The sequence below is a fragment of the Elgaria multicarinata genome, chromosome 2, assembly GCF_023053635.1.
Source record: "Elgaria multicarinata webbii isolate HBS135686 ecotype San Diego chromosome 2, rElgMul1.1.pri, whole genome shotgun sequence".
Lineage (NCBI taxonomy): Eukaryota > Metazoa > Chordata > Lepidosauria > Squamata > Anguidae > Elgaria > Elgaria multicarinata.
In genome coordinates, this window is record NC_086172.1 from 76,827,796 (window position 1) to 76,852,925 (window position 25,130).

General features: G+C 50.4%; 1 protein-coding gene across 3 annotated transcripts in view; it reads left to right on the forward strand.

Moving 5' to 3' along the window:
* Window positions 1-25,130, forward strand: part of ASIC4 (acid sensing ion channel subunit family member 4) — a 234,471-nt gene that overhangs the window by 125,631 nt on the left and 83,710 nt on the right. Inside the window, exons 1-2 of one of the 3 annotated variants that reach the window (XM_063116837.1) lie at window positions 13,630-13,888; window positions 14,673-15,211. The exons of 1 other annotated variant lie outside the window; for it this stretch is intronic. In XM_063116837.1, the coding sequence (XP_062972907.1) occupies window positions 13,882-13,888; window positions 14,673-15,211 (546 nt within the window). In that variant the 5' untranslated portion in view covers window positions 13,630-13,881. One more of the 3 variants, XM_063116836.1, reaches the window with a different exon arrangement.

Below are 25,130 nucleotides of genomic sequence, written 5' to 3' on the forward strand. Positions count from 1 at the left end.
AAGGCCAGGCACTTACTCCAGATCAGTCTGATCCATTCACACCTTCTGCAGTGTCACCTGCACCTCAGTGAAGTCCCCATCTGGTGCGTGGTGCACAGTCCAGTGCCTTGAGCTTCAGTGTAAGAGCAGCTGAGCAACTCTCCCAGCGCGTGCACTGCCGCAGACTCTCATGCTCTGTTGGCTCTGCTCTACACAGCTTTTCTCCCCCCGTCTCCAGGAGAAAAAGACGCAGAAACAACTGTCCCTGGATTGCTATGGGGCAACTCTGAGCTCCATCAGACGGGGAAATCACGCTTGCCTACTGTCGTTTCTCCGCCCCCGCTTTTGTTGCTCAATACTTTCCCTTCAGCTCTATCATACCAGCATTTTATCACACTGTCATCCTGTCTTGCTTACCGTTTTGCCCCGTGACCCTCACACAACATCATCCCTGTCCTGCAGTCGTCTTGCCTCTTCCCCTCCATTTTCAATGTTTTTCTAGGACGGGGAAAGTGTGGTAGTTTTTCTCCATGCAGGATAAAACCGCCTTTCCTTCCCCATGTATTGCCATCCTCACGCTACGTCGCAGAACCTCCCTTCTTGGGGGCATGTGTGTTGAAGGGCAGTCTTGCTGACGAAAGAGGAGGGTGGTTCTCTAGTGCGCCAAGTCAGTTGAATGGACTTTCGCTGCTCCAACCCCACTCACATTGCTCTGTCATCCATCCATTTCAACTTCCCTATTTTTTATTTTTTTCTGCCTGTTGTATCAGGTGCCCAGCCCATGAAACGCTAAATCACTAAACTTTAGACAACAAAACCAGAGTTGGGGTGGGGAGAGGAAAGGTGCCCACATCCATCAGAATGTCCATCAACCACAAGAACCAATGAACTGGAGGGGGAAGGAGAAAGGGTGGGGTGGGGCAGTGATACCAGGAAGTGCAAGCTGGCGCAAGTGAAAAGGTAAACAAGGCGAAATAGTGTAACAACACACACACACACGTGAAAGTGATCAGCGCTTGATGTGCTAATGAAACGGAGGTGGAAATTGTGGATGCATACCAGGGAAATAAAAGGAGGTGTGATGAAGCACTTTCTCTCAGGGAGAGGAAAGAGGAAATTTAAAAAGTGCAGGGGGCGTTTTTATCACGGCAGACATCAGTGAAAAGTTGAAGTCTGCGAGAGGTGGGAACCTCAGAAAAACTTTCAACAGCAGCTGCCAAACAAGAGCGGGAGTCAGCTGCCCCTCGGGTCCTTTCTTCTGCGGGCCCCTACTTCTCATATCTAAAGTTCAATAGAAACATGTAAAACTTGGAGCACCCTCCCGCCCTTGACAATTTTCTTATGTTCCGACTTTGGAGCAGTTTGGGAGTGTGTGTTTTTCAGGAGTGTCTGCTTGGAAGGGGAGAGGGTGCAAGGTAAATCAAGCTGCTGGCAAGGAAATTATTTGTCTAGACCTTTCTAAAGCTCTTAGTCCTGCCCTGTTCTGTTCCTCCCCTCTCGCCTGATATTACGCTGAGAGGGTGGAAACCCTTCTCCCTCACATGTAGACTCCCAGGCTGCGGCCTGGCCTCCCTGACGGAATGCCCTGCTCTCCTGCCAGCCTTCCCCGCTCTCGCGGGTGACTCAGCAGGTGCATAAAAGATTCATGTTTCCTGTCCGTCGATTCCCTTTCTCCTCCGGGGTCTCCCTGGTCAGGCCCAACAACATTGCTCACTTTATGAGTTCTGACAGGAGAGCAGCCTGAGGTGGGTGGCTGTGGGCAGATGACCTTTTGAGGCACAAGGTTAGAGGCTGAGGAGGCGACTGTTTGGGTCCGAGCTTTAAATCTCCCCATGCCAGCTAATTTTCCTTCTCCCCCCCCCCTCACTCTCTTCCCCACCCCCCCACCCCAACACACACATACAAAAGTGGAACAGCCAGAGATCTACTAGATCTGACAGACTGTCCCTGCATAGGCAAACAAGGCCAGTGATTCTGCACCCCCAGCAAGATGTGAGCATCTTGGCCTGCTCTGTGCTGCTGCAGTATCATTACAGCAGTTTATGGGGCTATTAGCTTTAAAGTTTTATAAAGCACTGTGCAGGTGACAAGTTGAAAAGTGGGCATCATAGGGCGAGGGCTCTTGCTGGGGGAGGGGAGGGGTGCTGTCCTGCAGATAGGAGAATGAGTGCTCTGGTATGAGCGGAGATATTCCTACATACAACTAGCTCCTTTGCACTGAGGCCCACTTCACATCATGTATGTCTTCAGAGCTAAAATATGTGCTGTTATATACATGTGCCAAATGAATATTTGCATATATATGAATTGGGGTGCATACAAATATTATGAGTGGGTGTGGAGTGGATGCACATTTGCAGCTTGCAATGCTTTTCTCAGTGGCGGTGCAGCATTCCTTTAAAACCTTTTCCCCCATGTTGATTTTCTGAATGTGAGTTGGCTGTGGATTAGCCATGCCTAAGCATGACCCACCAATCCACCCGAGCAAAGCCTGCAAGCCTCTCTCCTCCTCCACCTCTGCCTTGCTAACCCACCCCAGAAGACACCCTCCCAGGTGCATTCCCCAACTCCTCCCCATTCCATTATTTTCCCATTTCCTCTCTTTCACTGGTACAACTGACTAACATTTGTTCATGGCATTTTTGCCTGGGTTCAGAGGCTTGCACTTCCATGGGGAGGTTTTGTTTTTTTAATTGTAAAAAGTTGCATGATTGTACATTTCCACTTGCATATATTCCTGTAAACAGATTATTTTCCACTAGTGACTGGCAGCTAGTGCCTTCTACCTTTTTCTAAATGGCCAATGGTGTGTGTGTGGCAAGATAAGGAATCAGGATGAGATCCTGGATCTTATTGATATGTGAGCTGACAAGCACAGGAAAATCGTGTTTGCTTGCTGCTACTTCTCCGCCTGCACATTTGTCCCTCATTACTTCCTCTTTTGAAAGAGGAAGTAAACAATGTGCACGTGGCCCATTCAATGGGCTGTTTTGATCGCGCTGCTTCTCCTGCACACAGCAGGAGATAGTTGGAACTTCCGTCTTTAAAAATAAGTCGGATGTACTGGGGTGTTTTTTTGGTCATGTGAAGAAGGCTAGAAGGGGCGGGAGGGCACTTGGGAGGCAGGTGATTTCTTGGGTTAGGTTTTTAGAGTAGGAATTTTCACCAGGAATAATTCTGTGGTCACCAAAAAGCACAGGAAAAGCCAGAACAGCGTAATCTGAATGTGACGATTTTGAAACTTGAAATAATTGTGGGTGTTTTCTTTTGGGTAGTGGAGACTCCCCATTGTCCACCAAAGCTAGCGACACTGTCAGCAATGGAGAGGAAGAGGAGCCCTTGGGAGGATGCACTTGCAGAGCTGGCAAACACTTCACAGGCGTGAAACGGAAATGGATCAAATTGTTAATGCTGTAGTGGAAGGTGAGAGAGAGTCCCTAGTTATGTCAGTACAGGAGATTGAGCTGCGAAGAGAGAGTATAGGCCTGCAAGGACTGGCAAGGGGCTCAGACCTCCCAGTCAAGCATTACAACAGCCTTCCCCAACCTGGGGCCCTTCAGATATGTTGGACTACAACTCCCAGCTTGGGGAAATGTTGAAAGTTGTAGTCCTACACATTTAGAGGATACCAGGTTGAGGAAGGCTGTTCTATGGGTAGAGGAAGACAAAAGGGGCAATTTAGTTGCTAGCAAACAGGCCGATATTTTCAACCGTTCCTTGTAGCAACAAAGGCCATTCCTGGCCAAATTTGCATGCGGAATGAAGGGTGGAATTGAATGCCAAGTTCCTGTTGTTGTACATCTCCAACACAGGAGCAAGAGGGAGCAACAGTATTGGATCAGTACTAAAAATAATCTTCCCTATCTCCCAGTATTACCAAAACCATTGAACCACATTGTCTGTGACTCTGGCCCCCAGAGGTCATTCCCATCCCTGAAAAGTCCAGAAAAAATGCAACCTTTAAATAACACTGTATATGATTATGCATTACTCTGTGTGAACAAACTGCAACCCAGGCAGGAATATCTAGTGACAGGCAAGAATTGATTGTTGGGTTTTATATATGTGTTTCTCTTTTTTGTTCATTTTTATTGGTTTTTTTACATTCATAATACGTTTTAGTGTGCAACATTGTACAATCATCTTTTTCACAAATCTTAATAAAGGAACTGTGGGGGAAGGTTTGAGGCATAATAAGGGGAAAATACAAAAATGATCTAGCATAACCATATTTTTGAATGAACTTTTTTTTTTGGTAATAAACTGTTTATGCAAACTAAGAGTCTGACTGGGGCTCAATAATAAACAGTGTAGGAAAACTCACAGTGGACTTGCTCCAGCCTAAGTTTAGTACTTTTGAGTCCCATTCATTGTAATGTCAGTATGCTCATTAAGTTCCCTTGATTGTGGTGGGAGGAGTTAACAGTGCTAAGACTAGGCTGGGTTGTGCTCAGTATTCTGTACCATTAAAAACACCTTTTTAAAAAGCCACTGTACATGAGTTAACGTTACTTTTGTGAAACTGCTCATTATTTTTTCTTAACATTGAAAAAGTGCAAATAAAAAGAAAACATGGTAAATGAGTGTACCTCACTTACTATAAGGAACGTTTGTAAAATTGCTTTTCATACGTCATGCATTCCTCCCCCCACTGACCCTCCAAAATAAAACTAAATCAGTTATTCTTTTAAGGACACCAGTAGCTTGATTTAGTCCTCAGTGGCTACAGTCCCCCAGTTCCTTTTCCAGCCAATCCAGAAAAGTTCATTATGTTCTGAGTTGTGCCTATGTGGGTGTAGTGTGTAGAAGATAGAGTAAAGCCCTACCTGGTCCAGTCGTTTCTCTCCTTATAGCAGGCAGTGAAAAACTGTACTCTAAGGGTGCATTTGGACTACACTTTAGTCCATGGAGTGTAAATTGTCCACTCCACGAATGACTATTCGCGTGCCGCACTGCGTTGAGTAGTCATCTCCCCCCCCCACCCTCTCCACCGAATGGCAGCGCTGGTTCCTGCTTACCTTATCGGCATGCCACCATTCTGTGGGGAGGGGCAGAGGGGGAGGAGAGATGCAGCGCGTGGAGACGTGCCGTCGCCGGAATGGCAGCAGCACATTGATTCTACCTCACGTCAGGAGGTGTGATGCCTCCACCACCACTTCTTTCTCCAGCAACGGCCATGGTGCATCTTTCGCAGTGGCCATTGCTGGAGAAGAAGCAATGGCGAAGGCATCACACCTCCTGACAGGAGGTGGAATCAATGTGTCGTCTTCGAACGGGTGCATCACCTCCCCTGTCATTGGAGGTAATGCACCCGCTGGTTCTCGCGGCAGCGGTTGCACAGGGACAAACAACATCACTTGGCGCTGATGCGTCCTTTGCCGGCAGATGGATCTGGTGTCCTGACACATGAGAAGACCATTCTGCAGTTTTTTGCTTCTGTGGCAGCCACGCATGGAGGAACACACACCACCCCTGCCACAAAAGCAAGAGGCTGCAGAACGGTCTCCTCACGTGTCAGGGCCCCAGATCCATCCGCTGGTGAAGGGCATGTCAGCGCCGAGCTACATCATCCCTGTCAGGGGATCACATGGCTCAGCACTAGCACATCCTTCCCCATAGCAACAGGCCAGTGGGCCGCTATAACAACACTGCCCCCTTCCCTGTCGCCGTGGCCCCGACAGGAATGAGGGACACACCATGTGGGCGCAACGATCTGTCCTGCAGCCATCACAAGCAGGACAGATCCTTGCACATCCCATCCCCACTCGCCGGAAGAGAAGGGGAATCCTTTGCAGAGGCAGGAGAGATATTTGCGCATCCAATTCCCCTTCTCATATGGTGAATGGGGACAGGAGGCGCAAGAAACTGTCTTTCTCATGACAGCTGCAAGACAGATTGTTGTGCACCCTCCCCAATATCGGCGGATGGATTTCTCCCATGGTTTAACATTACATGTCAAGCCGCAGGAGACATTCTTTGCTCCCTGCCCTGCAAAGCATTTGGAGATTGGCACAAGGGGATGGAACGAGCTTGGGCTCTCCTCTGAGAGCATCAGGTAAGCTCTTTCCATCCCCTTGAACCGATATCCATGTGGATCATGGGTCTGTGGGTGGGCAAAAGGATGTGGACGTCCCTGGGAGCATGTGGGGTGCCGTGATCGTGGTGCCCCACCCAGGGACATGCGATCAGGGCTCCCCAAGCACATCCTGGCACGGAATTCTTTCCCATACCTATAGAGCCCCACTGGGCAAGAGCGGCCGGAGTTTCTGCTGCTTTTGCCTGGTGACTCTGTAGACATGGGAAGGACACAGAGACCGCCACACGACACACAATGGTTGTGCAGGAACTCTCCTCTGAACAGCGTTGATATTCTGCCTGGAGTATTTTCCAAAAAAAACCTCCACCGTTGCATGGAGTTTTCCCGCCAGATAACACGATTCTCAATGGTGGTGTAAAAACTCCACCGCGTAGTTCTAAAACCACTGTCGACTAACGTGTTGTCCAAACTGAGAATGCTTTTGGTGACTGACACGGTACAGGTTTTATGCTGCTGCTGCTGCTGCTGTTTTTACATGTTTTATGTGATTTTACTCTTCTAAATGTTTTTTGTTGTTGTTGTGTTGTTTTATTCTTTGTTGTTTCATTTGTAAGCTGCCTTGGGGGTTGGTTAGGGATCGAAAGTGCAGGGCATGAAACAAAGTAAGTAGGTGAGTGAGTAAACACACCACTTCTTTAATGAAAGATAATCAGATTTTCTACATGGACCCAAGTCTGAGCAGAACTCAAACACAACCCTGGCTAAATGTTTATTCAGTGTTGTCATAGAAATACCCTGAGGAGGCAGCTGTAGGCCCTCCCTGGGAAACCTGTTCTCAGCACTTCTCACATGTCAGAATTTTATTCAAGTACCTATTGGCTCTATGGGTAGGGCAGGCCAAGAGCAATGGAGTTTTGGCAAACCTTTTACTAGTCGAAGACCTAACACACAGTCTGATTCAAAACATTTATCTTCCTCTCTCTGAAAATGTTCAGTTCTCCCTCCAAGTTTCCCTTTCATTTTAAACTCCAGCCTAGACCAAACTAGAGACTGTATGCTTTCTGTACAGATACACAGAATTCTGCTATCAGGATAACATCGGAAAGTTGGACACTTTCTGTGGTTTGATGCTGTGAACCAGCACTGCCAAAATCCACCCCTTCTGTGTCCCCAGAGCAAGGGAACCCCCATTCCCTGATCATAGCTCAGTGGAAGAGCATTTGCTTTGCAAAGAGAAGGTCCCCAGTTCAGTTCAGTCCCTGGCATCTCGCTTTAAAGATACTGGTGACCAAGAATAGTGAAGTCCTTTGCTTGAGACTTTGACGAGCTCCTGCCTGTCAGATGGGACATCATTTGGTTAAATTTCCCAGGACGGATTATTGGTCTATTTCACTGACAAACATTTGGAGCAATGAAGTATGAGCAACCCCAACTGCCTGGTTTAAGAATGAGTTTGGATGCACTTTTTAAAAAAGAAGACAGGGCTGTTTTTTCAAACCCTGTGTAAGCCGAGCTTCATAGCTTGTGCAAGCAACCTGTTTCAGCCTGTTCAGAAGTTGCATGCCATGCACTTTTTCCACCCACAGCAGTGGGCTGAATACTTGGGGCAACCTGCTTCTCCCATCCTAGAGACAGAGACATTTTTTGTATCCACAGAGGTGTGTTTTACTAAGGAACTGGTTATTAATGAAATCTTGGTTCTGTACATGCCTCACTGTTTAGAGTTCAGGTGAGCAGTTACTTCTTTTGAATTCTCATAGAATGTAAATGTATCCATATATTCATCCATCATTTCTTCGTTTATTCCTCCATTCCTCCATTATTCATTATGGTTAGCCACTGTGTGACACATTGGGGTTGTGAACAATGGGTACTGTTCTACTCCTGCTAGGGCTTGCATGCTCATCCCACAAAATGGTGTTCATCTATTGATGAACATCCATGTCCATCTCCTTTGTAATTGCCGCACCACTTTCTTCAATGCCACAGATAGTCAATGCAAATCTATTTTCTTTGAGACCAAAGTTGTTTCCCTGTGCAGAGCAGGGACTGTAAGCAGGGACTGGCTCTGTTGTCACTGGACTTCAGATTCTGAATCTCCCCAATTAGCAACTAGAAGTGGGAAACTGCCGTTCGGCTGTGGGAGAGGTATTTTCATATGACCAAGGGAACACTTTTTCTTTCTGGTATTCTACAGCCAGAACTGCAGCCAGGCTGAATGGGAAACCTTTGCAGCCTAGATTAGGCCCATTGGCCCAGAGGTTCCCTTCCTCTGGTTTAGGCAAAACAGCATCATGCAAGAAGCCATCTCTATGTAGAAGAAAGTGTGGAAGCTTGCACAAAAGCAGCATCTACCAATTCGTTCCCAATTAGTTTGGGGTAGGGTGAACCATAGTTGAAGAAGTTTGCCTAATGAGAAGATGCTTTTCAGGTGCATGTGCATTTCCATTCCAACGTTTGCCTTGAAATCATACTTTTTCCTCATGTAGTGGCATATGAGCACCCGTTTATGTACTCCAGCATATAGGAATAGGCACCAGTAGTATGACACCACCGATGCATGAAAGGAACACCCAAACTACTAAGGCACAGAGGACCAACAGAGAGTCCCTCGTCACCAGTGCCACCACAGCATTCTCACCCACAACCTGCAGATCCAGCTCATCAGCAAGTCTTGAGGTCTTAGACCACAATGGCTCAGGCACAGATGCTATTCAAACAGCAACGCTGGACATACTTAAATACACAAATAATGTCACTTAGCAGTAGAGCTGTGCCTTGCACAGCACAATATGAAAATACCAGCCCCTCTGACTCTGGTCCCATTCATTCAGGAGCTTGTATCCAAATTTCTGGTTGGGAGAGGAGCTATGCTGCTTGCCTAGTAATGTGTGTTTGGTGCGTGTCTGTTTTTTGATCCCATTGCATGCGTGGGGCCTGGATATATCTGGTGCTTGTTCTCCACTGCCTTGTCTGCTTGCCCACCCCTGCATCCCATGCTCCTTCCTCTTAGCCTTCTCTGCACGAGGAGTCGAACAGCCTGCAGAAGAACCAACCATGATGGCTGCACCAGCCCCTTTGGCTGCACATGTATAATTGGACTGGACGTCTTGTCATCCTGGATCTCCCCAAAGCGGTGCTGCCTACCGCCCTCATCGAGAGCCTGACCTGCCTGCGATAACAAGCACCGCAGGAGGGGCACCAGCCCTCTCCCTCTCTCTCTTCCTCCCCCGCCCGTCTCTCTGCCGTAGGTTCAGGAGGCTCTGCTTGGCATGAGGCAGAGAGACTCACGCTGCGACCAGCTGGGCTCTGCAGCCACAATCCCTTCAATTAGATCAAAATTAATGATAGTCCCAGATTTGATCCCCTTTAGGCATGGGGCTGGGCATGCAGCTGGCAGGGCCTGAATCAGGGACCTAGAAAGAGGAGGCAGTGCCAGATCCAGCCGGCATGGGGCCAGGAGCCAGGGCTCAGCTAGCTCCCAAGCCAGCTCTAATTCATTCCTGCCCATTGGCCACAGCCTTGAAGAGGCAGAGATGCCATCCAGGGCAGCAGTTCTGCCTGAGTCAGCACAAGGGATCTTTCAGAGGGGTGGGGGGAGCAGGGTTACTACCTGGTCAGGATTAAAACAGTACGACTCCCCACCCACCCCGAAAAATTATCTTCCACCTGCATGCCTTTTTCACCTGCTACTGGCTTGCCTACTCCATTGCTCTTACACCCTGGATAAAGGGATGGTAAAGTATAGCACATTTACACTTGACAATAAATGTGGACACCACCCCTATTACTATGGGGTGCACTGGCACCAATGAACATGTGACCCGTTTGCTGGCAAAATCCATAGCTACTTCAGACATTGTATTTTAGACACACTTAGGATTTGTTTTCTGTCTAACTTAAAATGTAAAGCCTGCATGCAGCAAATAGGTGTATTATATTGCTGCACTCATCAGGGAGCTAAGATCAGCTGCAGTTTTCTTTTGAGTGCATACCCTGTGGGAAACCTGGTTTTGCAGCACAAATGTGTGAAGTGACCTAAGTCATGTAACTACACTTGTTTGGACCTCCTGCAACTGCATCTTCTCAGCTCCCCTATACTGCTGGGTCAACTTCACACAAACACACACACAGAGACACTGCTGTGAATGAGGCAGGGTGATGGTGCAATAAAAGCCTTGTCTGGAAGCATCCTAAAAGCCTCTTCTGGAAACATGCTAAATGCAGGCTTTAGGGCTTCATTATCAAGCCAGCTTGTCTCTGGATGCTTCCAAATGGAGGGCTTCTAGTGCTACCAATCAGAAAGTATAATTCAGCTATTCTGTCCTGTTTTTCCTTAGGTGTGGTAAGAAAACAGATAAAGAGGTGGTGGGAAAACCTGGGAGGGCAATAAAAGCCATAACATTCCACGAATGAAGCAAGGTGATGATGCCATAAAGGCCTTGTCTGGAAGGGCCATTGTTCCATGGGAGAGCACCTGCTTTGCATGCAGAAGGTCCCAGGTCCAATCCCCGTTGTTGCCAGATAAGGCAGGAAAAACTCCTGCCTGAAATCCCAGGAAGCTCTGCCAGTCAGTGTTGACAGTACTGGGCTAGATGAACCCACGGTCTGGCTCAGCGTAAGGCAGCTTCCTTCATTCCGTCCTTACTCATCGTAGGTCAAGAATGTTTAGTTTATAACAGGATAACCTCTGAAAATATACTGGGGTTCAACTCATGAAAGAGCACATTGGAGTGGAGAAGGATTTTTATGAGTTTCTCCTAATTCCTTATTCAAAGAGGATGTTCATAAAACGTGTGTGTGTGTGTGTGTGCACGCGCATTCATACACAACTGCTGGATCACAGTGAGATGAATCTGAAGTTGGAGGAGGCTTTGGGTTCCTGGTGTGATTGTTTTAATATAGGTGGGGGAAGTGAAGTTGGAGGAAGGGTTTGTTGTTTTGTTGTAATCAAGTTGTCGGTATAAATGCTCAAAGTGAGCCCCGCCATTAATGCTAAAGGTAGCTCTAAAGATACAACTATGACTTGCATTTGGAGTGTGACTTATGGTAGGAATGACTCAGAAAATGGCTTAAATGGGTAGGACCCTAATCCAGGTTCAGGTTTGAGATGGGTTGCAGTTTTGAAAGGACAAGACATTCCTTTACAAGCCACATTAAATGGTGGTGAGGGAAATTTCTGGTACAGTCTAAAAGGGGTGTGGTTTATGTTGTCTCCTAAATCCCAGTTACATTTAGATCTTTTGCTAAAATCTGAACTTAACTGGCTAAGAGTGTAGCAGTAAGGTTCATGAGAGGCTATACTACAAGAAAAGACAGGCAAACAATTATTCTTGTGCCATGTGTGGCTCCCTGGAGGTTTAAGATAACAAATAGAATTGTTTTACTAAAAAAAAGAAACACTAGTGCGCATGGATGAATTGGAGCAGTACTTTTTCAAAGTTCTACAACTTGCTTGGTCACTCACTATGAAAATTAGCTTCCATCAATTAGGTTTAAAATACATTTCCTTTTCTGTTTCCAGTTTGATGACATTTGTTCTAGATAAAAAGATCAGCAGAACACAACTTGGCTTTGTAGGTTTTGCAGTTCTGCTCAAGCTGCACAACTTCGCAGTTATGCAGAACTGATGGAGTGGTAGTGGTGGCACAAAGGCATTCTTTGCCCTCGGCTATTTATTCTAGGGCTGGCCCTGTGTTACTGTCCTGCTTACCTTCCCTGCCTTGAAAAGAGTATTTTATTTATTATTTATTTGTTGCATTCCTCCAAGGAGCCAAGGTGCCATACATGGTCTTCTTCCTCTCCATTTTATTCTCACAACAACCCTGTGAGGTAGGTTAGATTGAGAGTCAGACATTGGACCAAAGTCACCCAGTGAGCTTCATAGGTACTAGAAACCCTTTATGTTGCTGTGACTTCTGCACAGGCAAAATAATTTAGGGCACAAACACACACACACACGAACGAAATCACTGATGGTACCCTAAAATCCTAATCTAAACTCCCCTGCTCAAAAGCAAATCCCATTGAATTCAGTGGAGCTTATTCCCAGGTAACTGGGTACAGGATTGCAGCCTAAAGAGCGTTTAGAATTAAACAAACGGTATTAAAAGGTTTGGTGAGAGCATTACTGCAGAAAAGCCCCTCTCGCAATGTTTGAAACTGCATCTTTCCGACGGTGGCTTCCAAGCAATGGTCTGAGTAGGCCGGACAGGCATGGCGCTTCCGGAATATGGAGTGGAGCCCTCCCGTTATTAAAACCATGCTTCGCTTTGCCCCCCCCCCGCCCCCATTTGTGCAACCCCCTTCCCTGTCTCAGTAGTTCAGTGCCCGCACGCACGCCCCCAAACGTCTGCCTCTCCTGCCGGCGCCTCGCCCGGCCTGGCCTAGAGCCATCTTGGCGCTCTTCCACTCTGGGCATCGATCAATGCTCTTTGCCCAGGAGGGACCTGTCCTTCCGTATTGACCCACGCGGGGTTGGGGGCGGGGGATGTATGTATTCCGTGCAAGTCGATGGCAGGGATCGAAGACGTGTGAGCGCGCTCCTCGGCCGGATTTGCCACCGCTGGCATCGGCCGAGCCCAGTGAAGGTCGCTGTGACCGGCAGAGGTGGGGTGGGGGTGGGGGTTCGTCGTCGTGTGGCTTCTGATGGGGGGGGGCGTGGGAGCTCCTCTTCCTTCCCAACCCTCTTGGTATCTCTTGGAAGTCACTAACGTTTCCCAAAACATGGGGGGGGGGGGAATCAGCTATCCACCAGTGGGGACGTCGGTCAGAGGTAGCGCACATGCTTTGCATGCGGAAGCTACGAGGAGCAGCCCCCTCAACTGAGCGACCAAAGGCCGCTGCTTGGAAAGCCCTTGGCAAGGGGGGCAGCTCGAGGGTCCGACTCGGGATAAGGCAGCTTCGCACCGAGCCGAGTGCAGCTGCAGCAGCCCCCTTCCTCCCCTCCCCTGGGTTGGCCCGTTGGCATGTGGATCGGAGCAGCAGTGCTGCGTGGTTCGGCTTCCCAGAACTTTGGGCTTCTCAGGCTGGGTCCGTGGGCGCCCGGCCCGGCATCCCACACTGCGCCCAGTTGGCGGGTCTGGGTGCCCTGCTTCCCGCTCTGCCCCCTCCGCTGCTACGGCCCCGCCCCGCCCACCAGGAAGCCCTCCAAGCATCGGGCCCGCCCGTGCTGCGTCGCGGGCCGGGGCACTCCGAGCAGCTCTGCTCCTTGCTTGGCCTCTGGCTCCGCGCCAGCTTAAGCGCTCGCCGGTGGGTTTCCCCGGCCCTAATTCCACTTGTCAGGAGGGGCGGGGAAGAGGGAAACACAGGGCCCTTCCGCCAAAGCAATTAAACTGCCTCCGAAGCGAACGGAGGGAAGGGAATCGATGGTGCAGGGAAGACGGAGGCTGCTGCTGCTGCGGGCTGGGGCTGGGCAGTGCTGCGGTCCCGGCTGCGCCGCGTTCCTTTTCCTCCGGAAAGCGTCCGCCTCCTCCTTCCCCGCCCGCCTGCTCCTGCCCTAATCCCCAGCAGCTGCACTCCCTCCCGCCGATCAATAAGCCTTTCACTTTTTTGCCTCTTGTTTGTTCCGCGGGGAGCGGGATCGATAGGGGGAGGGGGCGTCTCCTCCTCGTTTCCGCTCTCCCCCCCGCCCCCGCCCCCGTCGTGGGCCGCTCCTTCTCCAATTAGTCAGTCCTGGAGCCTGCGGGCGGGGTGGGGGTGTTGTGTGCCGTCGCTGCCCATTGGACCCCAGCGCCAGCCGACGAGGCGGGAGGATCGCCGTCCTGCTGGTCTCCTTCCTTCTCTCAACTTTTCCTCCCCCTTCTTTTCTTTTTCCTTCTTCTTCCTCCTCTTTGCCAAGGAGGCGTCTGAAGGTCCGCGCGGAGATGGAAGGTAGGGCTTAGGAGGGAGCTGTCCAGGGGCAGCAGCCTTGGGCACCCGGAAAGGGACTCCCTCGGAGGAAGTGGGTGGCAGGCAGTGAGAGAGGGAGCCGGAGCCCTGTCTGAGCAGCTTCAGCATCCCGGAGCAGCCGCCAGAGCGGAGGCTGGCTCCGTCGCCTCTCCTCTTTGGCACAGACTTTGCCAGCTTGTGAGCGATTCAAACAAGTGGCTCCGGCATCACTTTGGAGTGGTGGCTCCGAAGAGCGAGGCTCCCGCTTGCCCAGCTCTTCCTTCCTTCGTAGCTGCTCGCCGCTGCCGCCGTTCCCTGGCTTCCCCCCACACCCCTCCTCTCTTTTTATTTGAGGATGAAATAATGTTGACATGCCTTGAATTATTAAGTATCCCCTGGATTTTATTAGCGCACGATGCCTAAATGCTGCTTGTATCTGGCGGGGTCTTAACCGGGCGTTCGGAGGAGCGGCACACACAGCGGCGCAGGGAGCGGCGGGCAGCTGGGCTTGTGCAGATAAGCGAACTGAAACACCAGGAGGAGATCACTAGTGAGACGAGAGCCAAGCGGCGACCGGGAGCTCCTGGGAGACAGGGGCCAGGCTCCCCAGTCCTCCCTCTCCTCGGCTGGGCTTCCTAATTTAGGGGCGTCCTGCAGCAGCCAGGGGAGAGCGGCCGGTGCCGGGCAACCCAGGCTCCCGCTGCCTCCCCTCGCTGGGGGGGTAGCGTGCTGCCTGGTGCCTCGGCACAGATGCCGATTGAGATTGTCTGCAAAATCAAATTTGCAGAGGAGGATGAGAAGCAGGCGGCGAAAGAGGAAGGGGACAAGGAGAGCTTGCTAGAGGAGCCCAGCCGGCCACGCCACCGTGACCTGGCTGCCTTTGCCAGCACCAGCACCCTGCACGGCCTGGCCCACATTTGCCGCTCGGGGCAGCTGGGCATCCGGCAGGCCCTCTGGGCGCTCGCGTTCGTGGCCTCGCTGGCCTTTTTCTTGTACCAAGCAGCCCGGTCAGCACTCTTCTACCTGGAGCACCCACATGTCACCACCCTGGACGAGGAGGCGACCCAGAAGATGATCTTCCCGGCCATCACCATCTGCAACATCAACCGCTTCCGCCACTCCGCACTGACCGATGCCGATATCTTCCACCTGGCCAACATGACTGGGCTGCCACCCAAGGACCGTGATGGACACAAGGCCTCTGACCTGCTCTACCCTGACCCAGACATGGCCGACATTGTCAACCGCACTGGGCACCAGCTGGATGACATGCTCAAGAACTGCAGCTTCAGCGGCGAGAACTGCTCTGCGGAGAACTTCACCGTGGTGAGTGCCAGCTCTGCCTTCCCCAGGCTCTTCCGCCAAACCTTGGTTGAAAGGAATGCACTTCTTGGAGCCCGGATTTATGCCAAGGCTGGGTTTGCATCTCAAGTTTTACTCTGGGAGAGAACAGGTCTTGCCGTTCTTGAGTTGCTCTAGAGCATGGGTGATGGGACACAAGATCAGCTGTAAGGCAGTGGGTACCGCTGTATGGAAGATGCGAGGGGAAAGGAGAGTGGCATGGGCATAAGCGGGCCAGGCTCTGAAGGAACCATCCAGTTCTGCGTCTGGATAACTTCTTATCTTGGGAGAGTAGGCTGCCAAGCAGTATGAGGAGAAGGAGGAGAAGACCCTGTAAGTTCTGAGAGGGAGACCGCCTTCTCCCAAGGTGCTTAGAGAAAGCGAGAAGTGCCCGGACAGGTGCTGAATACTCTTGGTAGTTTCAGCATTTCATCCTTTGTGCACTTGATAGCCGAGACGTTAGATGCTTTCCCTACCTTCCAGGAGGCTGTACACCAAGCTTGTTGCCCATGGTGGCACTGCTACTGTCCCAGCCAGGGCAGCATAGAGCCACTCTGCCATCCTCTTGGCATTTTCTGGCATGGCTCTCTGCCTGCACTATCGGGGAGGCTTCCCGCCGGGTGGAATGAGCCAGCCCTGCACTTCCTCTAATATTGAGTCTGAAAATCACAAATCCCCGCTGTGGTTTGGGGAAATAAATGTGCTGAGCGGGCGGAATACCTGATGGGACCCTTTTCAGACCATAATGACTCTGGAAATGAGCTGCTTCTCTCCTGCAGACACCGGAGGCTGCTTCGCCTTCTGATCACTGGGAGGGGGGGCGGGGTTGCAGGGCAGGGAGAAGCCTAGATAGGTTGGGAGGAGAACAGACACATATGCACACACACGCATAGACACATATGTCAAGTGGGTCAAGGACTGGCTTTCTGGCCAGGACCTCCACATATGTTCTCTCCTCCATCCCCAAGAAACCTTCCCAGAGCCCCATGGGAGTCCTGCCCCACACTTGTCAAGTTCTGATTAAAGGGCTTGCTTGCGGGAGCTTCCTGCATGCTGTGTCAGGTTGGAATGGTGGGGAGAAAGGCAACACTGACCATAAAGTGACTATAGGATTCTCTGTGGGTGCATGTTGCACCCATCTTCAAGATTCTGTTCTCAAATTCAGCACTGAGAAAATTCTGCAATTTGTGGGGCAAATTAAGCCTTGAGCCCTGGCCACCTGCTCAATCCACCACTAACCTACTCCCCTACACACACACACACACACACACACACACACACACACACACATCTCAGGAGTCCTTGGCCCAAACTATACATTTTGTCTGAACCTCCTGATTATTATTTTTAATGGCTGCTGTTATTATTGAGAAGCAGCTTGGGTTGGGAGGGAGGGCTACCAATTTCTTCAACACATGAGGAAAGAAGAGGGCACATCCTTTCTCCCACACCTCTTGTTGTTTTCCCATTCCAAATTTCCCCCACTCTAGCTGCTGTTTGCTCCACAGAGGAAACATGCAGCTATGTATTCCCCCGCCCATGGGGCAAACAGCAGTTCAGTAAAAGGGAGATTTTCACTGGGAAAATGATGCATGGGGGAAGTGTTGAGTACCCCTCCCTCACTCACTCACTCTTGCTGCTCCAAAGAAACTAGCAGCCCCTGAGAGTATGCTTCAGTAAAAATCAAACAATCAATCAAACAAAAAATTGCTGGGAAATCCACGTAAGGTTCCTTTGACCCCGACATTTCACTAGACATTGCCTGCTCATTCAAACCTATTACTAGCCTGAAGGGCTGGAAACTTGCTTTTTATATACGTGCGTATGTGTATAGGAAAGCATTGATTTTCAGTATATTATATTCTGATCTATTACTAAATTCTGCACTTGTGAAATAAAGGAATACCAATAGTCATGAACATAGTGCAAGGAAATAGATCTTCCTGGGGTGCAGGGTGGGGGCTGTGCTTGGAGAGTGTTGATGGATAGAAATGTTCCACGGAGTGGAATCCCAGCACCAAAGGCATGCCCCAGGATAGCCCCTTGAGGGCAGCATAGGGTGGAGGGTAGGGGGTCCTGACCTTCTCTTCACTTTTTACCCATTCTAGCAGTAGTGTAACATAGCACGGCTCTCTGCTTTAACCATTTTAGGGAGCTACAGCTCGGGAGAAATGAAGGGCTGTGGCGGGAGATGGGGCAAAATTAGACACTGACAGTGTGGCTCAGAAGGGCTACCGAGGAGGCTAGCATGGCTCAGGTCCCCTTTTAGGAAAAGCTGCTGCTGCTACATACCCGCACCGTGGCTGTGCTCTTGGCTTGCTGCTGGCTGAGCTGCCTGCCTGCCTGCCTGCCACTCGCACCGTTGCATCGCATGATGAATCCCCTTTAAAGATCCTGTAAGTAAGAGCCGTGCTCGGTAAATGATCTCCCTCTATTTAGCGTCACAAATCCACATTCTTTATGGGACGGCAAATTAAGGGGCCGCCGGGAAGATTCCCCGGCGTAAGCATCTTGTGTGCAGTAAAGCCCGGCCAGCATAGTAAATCTTGGTGGGCCGTTCCTGAGCTGCAGCGAGCCTCCCAGCCCTGGCCTAACTGCTGCGGACCCTCTTGCTCTGTCGGGGCTGCGAGGAGCATGTGAGAAGGTGAGCCACGCACAGGAGATCTCGCTCTCCACAACCACTGCCTCCTCCACCCCTGTGAAGGGCATTGAATGTATCCGTGTGTGTGAACCCTGTGCCTTGGACTCCTGGGCTGTGCAGAGGAGGACACCCCACCCCCCGCCCTTCCGCTGCTTGAATTGTGCAGGGAAAATCAATTGGGTCTTTGTACTCCACTGGACAGGAGATTCCCTGGCAGCCCTGCCCTCCCCCGCAACAGCTGAGGGAAGTCGGGCGGGCATGTTCTGCTTCAGCCCCTCCTTTCCCGGGTGTCCCTGCAGCAGGGGTCACAGGCACTTGCCGGGCTTGGCAGGGGGCAAAAGTGGGATGGACGGTTAACCCTTTCGGTGTTAGGCCAGAGAGATGTTGGTTTGTGGCTCAGTTCGCCCTCCGTTGGTTCCTGTGTCTGAGACAGATGTGTCCCGAGTGGACCCGAACCCCAGCCTGTTTGTCTTCTGTTTCCTCCCAGCCCTAGGGGTGCCACTGATCATCTGAGACATTGAACGCCAGGCTTTTTCTGCTGTCCATGGAACACTGGGGCACAAAGAGCTCCTCACGCATGGCAAGGCAACAGAGGCAGGGGCGCAAGGAAAGGGCCGAGGGGGTGGGACCTGCGAGGAGGAGCGCAGTGGGAGTTTGTGGGGAGGGGATGTGCTCAGGCGCACTGACAGTGCACACTCAAAAGAACAATTACCCAGCTGGCACCTGCTCTGCAGGGGTTCCAGCACATGGAGGGGAGGCTAATGGGCTTCTAAAAACATTGGAATCGATGTCGTTTTCTTTTTTCTTTTTAAACCCTTCCTGCCTGTCTCAGCTCCACGCCTGGCTGGTACTGTTGGGGAGGCTCCCAAGTTTTTAGCAGTTGCCACATTCCCACTCTGATCATGTCTTCTTTGGTCCTGAGATATTGGGGAGCTCAGGGAACTCCATGAGAAAGACAGTCTTGGCCACTGTGTGACATTTAGCCACAAAGGGAATCACAGTGGGAGGAAGGTGTCATGGGGGTGGGGCGGTGGTGTTTTGATGGTCAGAATGCTGCAGGTGAGTCTTGCGAGCCATCCAAAGTGTTGGATGACAACTTGAACAGGACAGCGCTGACAGAGCAGGGAGGGCAGGGGCCGTGGCTGGGCCGAGCGGTCAGCCGTGCTAGGACCTTCTGTGGCCCAGGATTTCAAAGGGATTTGATGGGGATGGAGCTTGCTGCATTAACGTGCTTTGTTTGGGCTTCTCCTAAGCAGGGTCTTGGCTGGGACTTGAGGACAAAGAGGGTGGGTCAGGGTTAGAGAACGTGGGCAGATGTTGATCCTAAGGCATCCCGGGCTCTAAACAGCAGGCATCCCTGCCTGGTGCGTTGTGGGCTCGAAGCACAAAGGAACACATATTTCTCTCCCTCTCCCACCCCCCTCCCCTAAATTGCTGTTGCTCAGCCCGCTTTTGCCGCCTCGTTCCCCAGCTGTATAATCAGCGGCACCCCGTCTCGGTGCTGGGGCTGGCGATGACCTTTCCTCCACAATCGTACTTAATAAATGTCACATTTTCCATCCTATTTTTACTCTGGGTAAATGAGTTCCCTGCGCCGCCTCCCCCTCCACCTGCCGCCTCCTGCCTGCCCATTGGTGCAGCTCCTTGGCCACCACTGTTTGGAGGCAGCAGCGCAATCCATTCCCCCAACCCCAGCCTGCACAATGGAGGGGGAAAGTGAAAAAAAGGAGACCGTAGGCAGGCCTGCCCGTGTGGGTGGCTAGTTGGGCGGAGGGGGAGGATCGATTCCTTCAAAGCCCAGGAGAAGGACACGGATTGGCCCGAGGAAAGAGGAAATAATCCCCAAAGAATTGTAGATCGGGCAGAGGCAAGTTCTGTTTTAAAGCTATTTCACGTGGCCCATGGCATGCAGTTCAAGAGATGCTTTAAGGGGACCTGTGGCTCTTCCGTGTATTTCGAAAATATGCTTTTATTGGATTATAAAATTCCCTCCTCACAGAGGGAGATGGTAGAGCCAGGAGCAGTCTTTACACAAAAGGCCTTTTTCCCCCTGCTTGAAACCTCTGCCCCTTTCCTCACCGCTGTCCTGTCTGGTGACAGCACAGTGCCAAATCTGCCATCTCTTTCTCCCAACATCAGTACAGATTTCATCCTTAATAATATACAGATCTTTGATGTTTTAAGGGAGCTATCATTGCCATGCTGTGCTTTGTCATACTGGCTGCACTGCCTCTTCCGTCTTGGTTTGGAGGATTTCTCTTGCTAGCTCCAAATTGGTACAGAGTGGTTTCGGTGTTTGTTGCACACAATTTCTCTGTAGTCCATTCTGTGTGGCTTGTTTGTTTATTACATATTCCTTCCTTCCTTCCTTCCTTCCTTCCTTCCTTCCTTCCTTCCTGGAACTCAGGGCAATATACAGAGTTTTCTCCTCCCACCCTTTTTACCCTCACAGTAACCCCGTGAGTTAGGTTACACTGAGAGAGTGTAATTGGCCCAAGGTCACCTCATCCTGCGCTCATTCTGACATATTCCAAAAGGCTAGTTTGCAGGTGGACTATGGTAGCAAAATGACAAGGAGCTCCATCCTGCCTTATAGGCTTAACATATTTGTGGCAGCATAAAATCCACTTCATCAGATGCGTGGCGTGAAGCAATTCCTACATCTCCTGAAGGGGGTTCTAGGCAGCCCACAAAAGCTTATTAAGCCACAACAAGTCTTTACTATATATTCTGTGGTCCATGCACAGTCTAGAGAGATCCAGTTGCACGTAGAACCCACCATTTCTGAGCCACCCTGTTGCTTTGTATCTAAGATGTGAGGACAGAGATGTGTCTCCCCTCTTGCCCCCTTCTCTTTAAATAGTATAACTTGGAACACCCCTGAGTTCAGATGATATGCATCATATCTCTCTGTCTGGGCTCATTGCACATGCACATGAGTACATCATTAGTCATTCAAGACGTGACAATCCTCACTCAGAACATGTGAACTCTCTCCCTTGAAAAGCATTTCAATCCTTTGAAAAGGTATTCAGTCAGGATGATATGGAACTTCTGACTGAGGCAATTAATCTATGTTGTCTTCATTCACACATGCAAGACATCTTCAGTTGTCCATTCAGCGGGTGATGATCATGCATGTGCGAGTTGGCCCTTGGCATGAGAGGGACACACAGGTGAGCGAGCATGTGGGCCACGCTTTTTGCATGCTTCCCCCAGCAATTCCTACTCCATTCTAGTTTCACCACCTACGACAGCCTTCCCCAATCTGGTGCCCTCCAGATGTGTTGGGCTACAGCTTGCAGCAACCCCGAGCCAGCCTACTGAGAGTTGTAATCCAACCCATCTGGAGAGTGCCTGGTTGAGGAAGGTTGTCTTAGGGCAATCCCTCCTGCCAACTGTGTGATCTGGCCTTGGAAGACCCCTCTATTAACCCCAACATGCTGTATTACTTTGCAGCAGAGAAAAGGAAGAAAGGCTATCATCCTTGTTGCTGATGACTAGAGACTTCACTTAGTCTGCCCAAAAGCCCCCACTTGTAACACGGTGGGAAAGGGGCAGCGAAAGGGACCAGAGCATAATAATATCCGCAGAAGGGTTCTCGGCCTTGGCTCTGCAGTGAGAGGAGGCCTGTGCCGTGCTCCATCCATCAGAACTGCCCGCAGGCTGGAAAATGCTAATAAGCAACCAGCAATGAGAGGGAATCTGTATCCAAAGCATCTGAATAAGTAACCAGTCCCAGGAGCTGATGCAGCCTCAAGGCCTCTGCACCCCTTCCTCGACTCAACCAATCAATTCTGGTTCGGTGCAAAGATACTTTCTTGGCAGGGCATGCTTGCCATTCTGTTGGGGTCCCCCCCCCCCCTGAAAAGTGGCTTGCCCTGCACAACACAGCTCTTTGCCTGACTCCCCAAATTGCAGATCTGCCTGCCATTTTGGCACCTCCTTGGCTGATTTGTTGCTTTTCTTTCTCACCAGTTGTTTCATGTACCACTTGCACAAATGGACTCTGTAGAAGCACGTAGTGAAGACACTCTAAACTGTTGGTGCAGACCTTGCCCAGAAAACCATGGGGACAGGGGACCCAGAGTGTGCAAACCCCTCTTTTGTCTTGCAATAAGACCAACTACCACAATGTCTTCAAAGCAAAACTTACCTCAAACTTTATCCAATGGATGTTTATGGCTTTCAGCGTAAGTCACTTGGGCAGGCAATAAACAAATCCATCTAACCGAAGGCCCCAAAACTGGCCAGGCTTGCTTTCTGGACTTGCTTTTCGAGCTCCCCTGGCCAGTTTTGGGGCCTTCGGTTAGATGGATTTGGACGCCACAGGTAGTCAAGCCTCCCTCTCTGTGGTTTTCTTCACAGGCTTTCCCAAAGCATGCAGGCCTTCCCCACTTCCACATATTGTACGGCAAAGGGCAACCCAGCCATAGTGGAGTTTGCTGCCACAGTTGGCTGAGAACCTGTACCTCTCTCTGGACTGCGAGGGAACTGGTTGCCACGGGCAACAGGCAGAGTCTGGGTGTCACAACATCCTCAAGGCTCTGTTAGGCCTACTTAAAGATACGTGATATGTCTGGCCAAGGCTGGCTGGTGTCCCTTGCTCGATTTTGAGTCAGGAAAGCATGCCCCATGTAGGGCTGTGGGCTATCTGGAATCTAAGCTTCAAGCCATTTGGGACTGGCTGGGCTCCCCCTTCCTGTCCCCCGATCTCTGCTGAGCAGAAACTTGGCAGAGTGTCTGGCATGGGCCCCACGTCTCCTGACAGATATTAATTGTTCCCCAGGAGCAGTTAATTAACTGGGGCAGGAGCGCAAGCAGCCTTGGGAGAGCGAAAGCCTCATTAACTCCTTGGGGGGGAGGGGGAAGGGGGGGAAGCAGTTGGCTGGAAAAGCTTGGGCATTCTTCTTCCAGGGTGTGTGTATGCTGGGTCAAAGTATGCCCCGTTGGGCAAGAATCCAAGTCTTTAACCCCAACAGAGAGAAGACAGACGCAAGATACCACAGCTGCCTCCGTCATATTTCATCCCAATAGAAACTGAGGGAAATCTGTTGTACGTGGCGGAGAAAGCCCAGGCCTAGGATAGAAAAGATGGAGCTTCAGGTATGCTGAGGGCCCTTAACCAGAAGGGAGCCAGGAACTCGTGAATGTTAAGGGAGGCTGAGAACAGCCCAGGAGGGCTTGGGTGGTTCATAGATTGTAAGCCTATGCGGCAGGGTCTTGCTATTTACTGTTTTACTCTGTACAGCACCATGTACATTGATGGTGCTATATAAATAAATTAATAATAATAATAATAATAATAATAATAATAATAATAATAATAATAATAATAGAAGAAGAAGAAGAAGAAGAAGAAGAAGAAGAAGAAGAAGAAGAAGAAGAAGAAGAAGAAGAGATGTGACTGGCCCACGAACAGTAGTGCTGAGAGAGGGAATGGCGGAAGAGCGATTTCTTGCCCGGGAGGAGCAGCAGAGCTCAGGAACAAGTGCAGTGGGGAGCAGAGATGCCGCGGGGGCTGCAGGCTCAGCATCGTTGCTGTGATTGAGATCAGATTGCTGCCACGCATAGAAATGCTATCTTCATAATTATATTTAATGAATTGACTTTAAAAGCTCTTACGCTCTTATCTGGGTTAATTTAATATCACACACTTAATAAGCCTGTCTGTAATACTGTCATGGAACACGCGAGCACTGGGCCCAAGGAGCCTCCTTCAAGCTGCTCTTTCCGCCCAATGCGTGAGGGCAGCACGGGGATGCGCCCGCCTGCACCTGCCTGTCCACTGGTGCCAAGGACCATCTGAACCCCCTGGGTTAGAGTCGGTGTCTCTGATTCTGTCTTCCTTGCTCTGACTGGAGCCTAGATTTCACTTCTGTGCGGATGGATGCAACCCCCAGTACAGGGTATAAAAGCTGCAATAGGAAGATAGAACAGTCAACAGGACTGAGCCCAGAATGGCTCTGAAAAGATTTCTTGTTTGATCCCCACTAATCTGCAGCAAGATCCCTTTCTGATGGAAAAATACTTTGGGACTTGCCCCTTGCAAGTGGGATAAATTGCTTAGAATCCCTTAGAGGCTCTTGGAGTCTTAACCGTTCTTGCTTTGGGATTTTCCTGTTGCCCATAGAAATAGAAGCTGATTTCCTACAGAAATATCACCAGGCTCCATCCTCTAGCTCCACCAGAGAATCTTCTGGGTTGAATGTTGTTCCATCTACTTTGCTACCTATCCTTTCCTTTGCTCTAGAAGTCAGGAGGCAAGGAAAACTGTAAGTACGGAGACCCTCTGCTCTTACTCCCTTATTTTCTGCGATTCCCACAAGATGACAATCCTAGCAAGTCCAGAAAATGTCCCTATACTCATCACAGGAGATGTTACTTCTGCATCCTTTCATCCCAAATATATGTGTTGTGGAACCAGTGGTGACAACAGATGTAGCCCCAGGACCCTCTCTGGGTCACTTTCTTGCCTGATCATTCTGCAGCTGAGCAGCTTGCTTGCTCACTGGCCGTGGAATTCCCACACAGACGAACTCTCTTTCATGCTGCCAGAGGAGTGCAGAGCTGCTCTGTTCTTTCCTGGCAGCTGGCTGTCTTTTGAGGTCAAGGCCACATGCTCCATAATACAGAGACACTGTCCTTGCATCTCCTCCTGTGTCATTCAGCACATGGCAAATGCCAAAAAAGCTTCTTAGGATGGACAGTTGATCTCGGAGAGCAATGAAAACATCATTGCTGAGGCAATAGCTACTTTTTAAAAAAAATCAACCCAGCTTTTGTTGGTGTGGTAGGCATAGGCAAGCTTTCAAGTTACACAGAGTTCTTGCTCTTCGATATAAAATGATTGCCTATTCACAAACATCTAGAACATTAAAAAAGAAAACCTAGACTATGGGACTGGAGGGCATTTTCAGTCCCTGAGTGGCAGAGGCCAGGCTAAGCTGAGCACTGTAGCTCTGGAAAGTCTACCGCTCCTCTATATGCTTTCCTCCCCCTTCCTCTTCCTGCTCAGCAAGTCACAGTGGCAGGTGCCCAGAGCATGCCCGAGGGGCCTGGCTCTGCCATATGGGGACGAGCAGCTCTGGGAACCGCCAAATGGATTGAAGGGAGGCTTTTGTGCAGGGTTGTCAGCCTGACCGGGCCTTGAAGGGGTTAGAGCAGACAGAGCTGTAAAGCTGTTCCCGCCTCAATTCCCCATCTGCCTTCATAACCCATCAGCTAAGGGCTGACTCACACATCCCTTCAGCTGGATGTGTG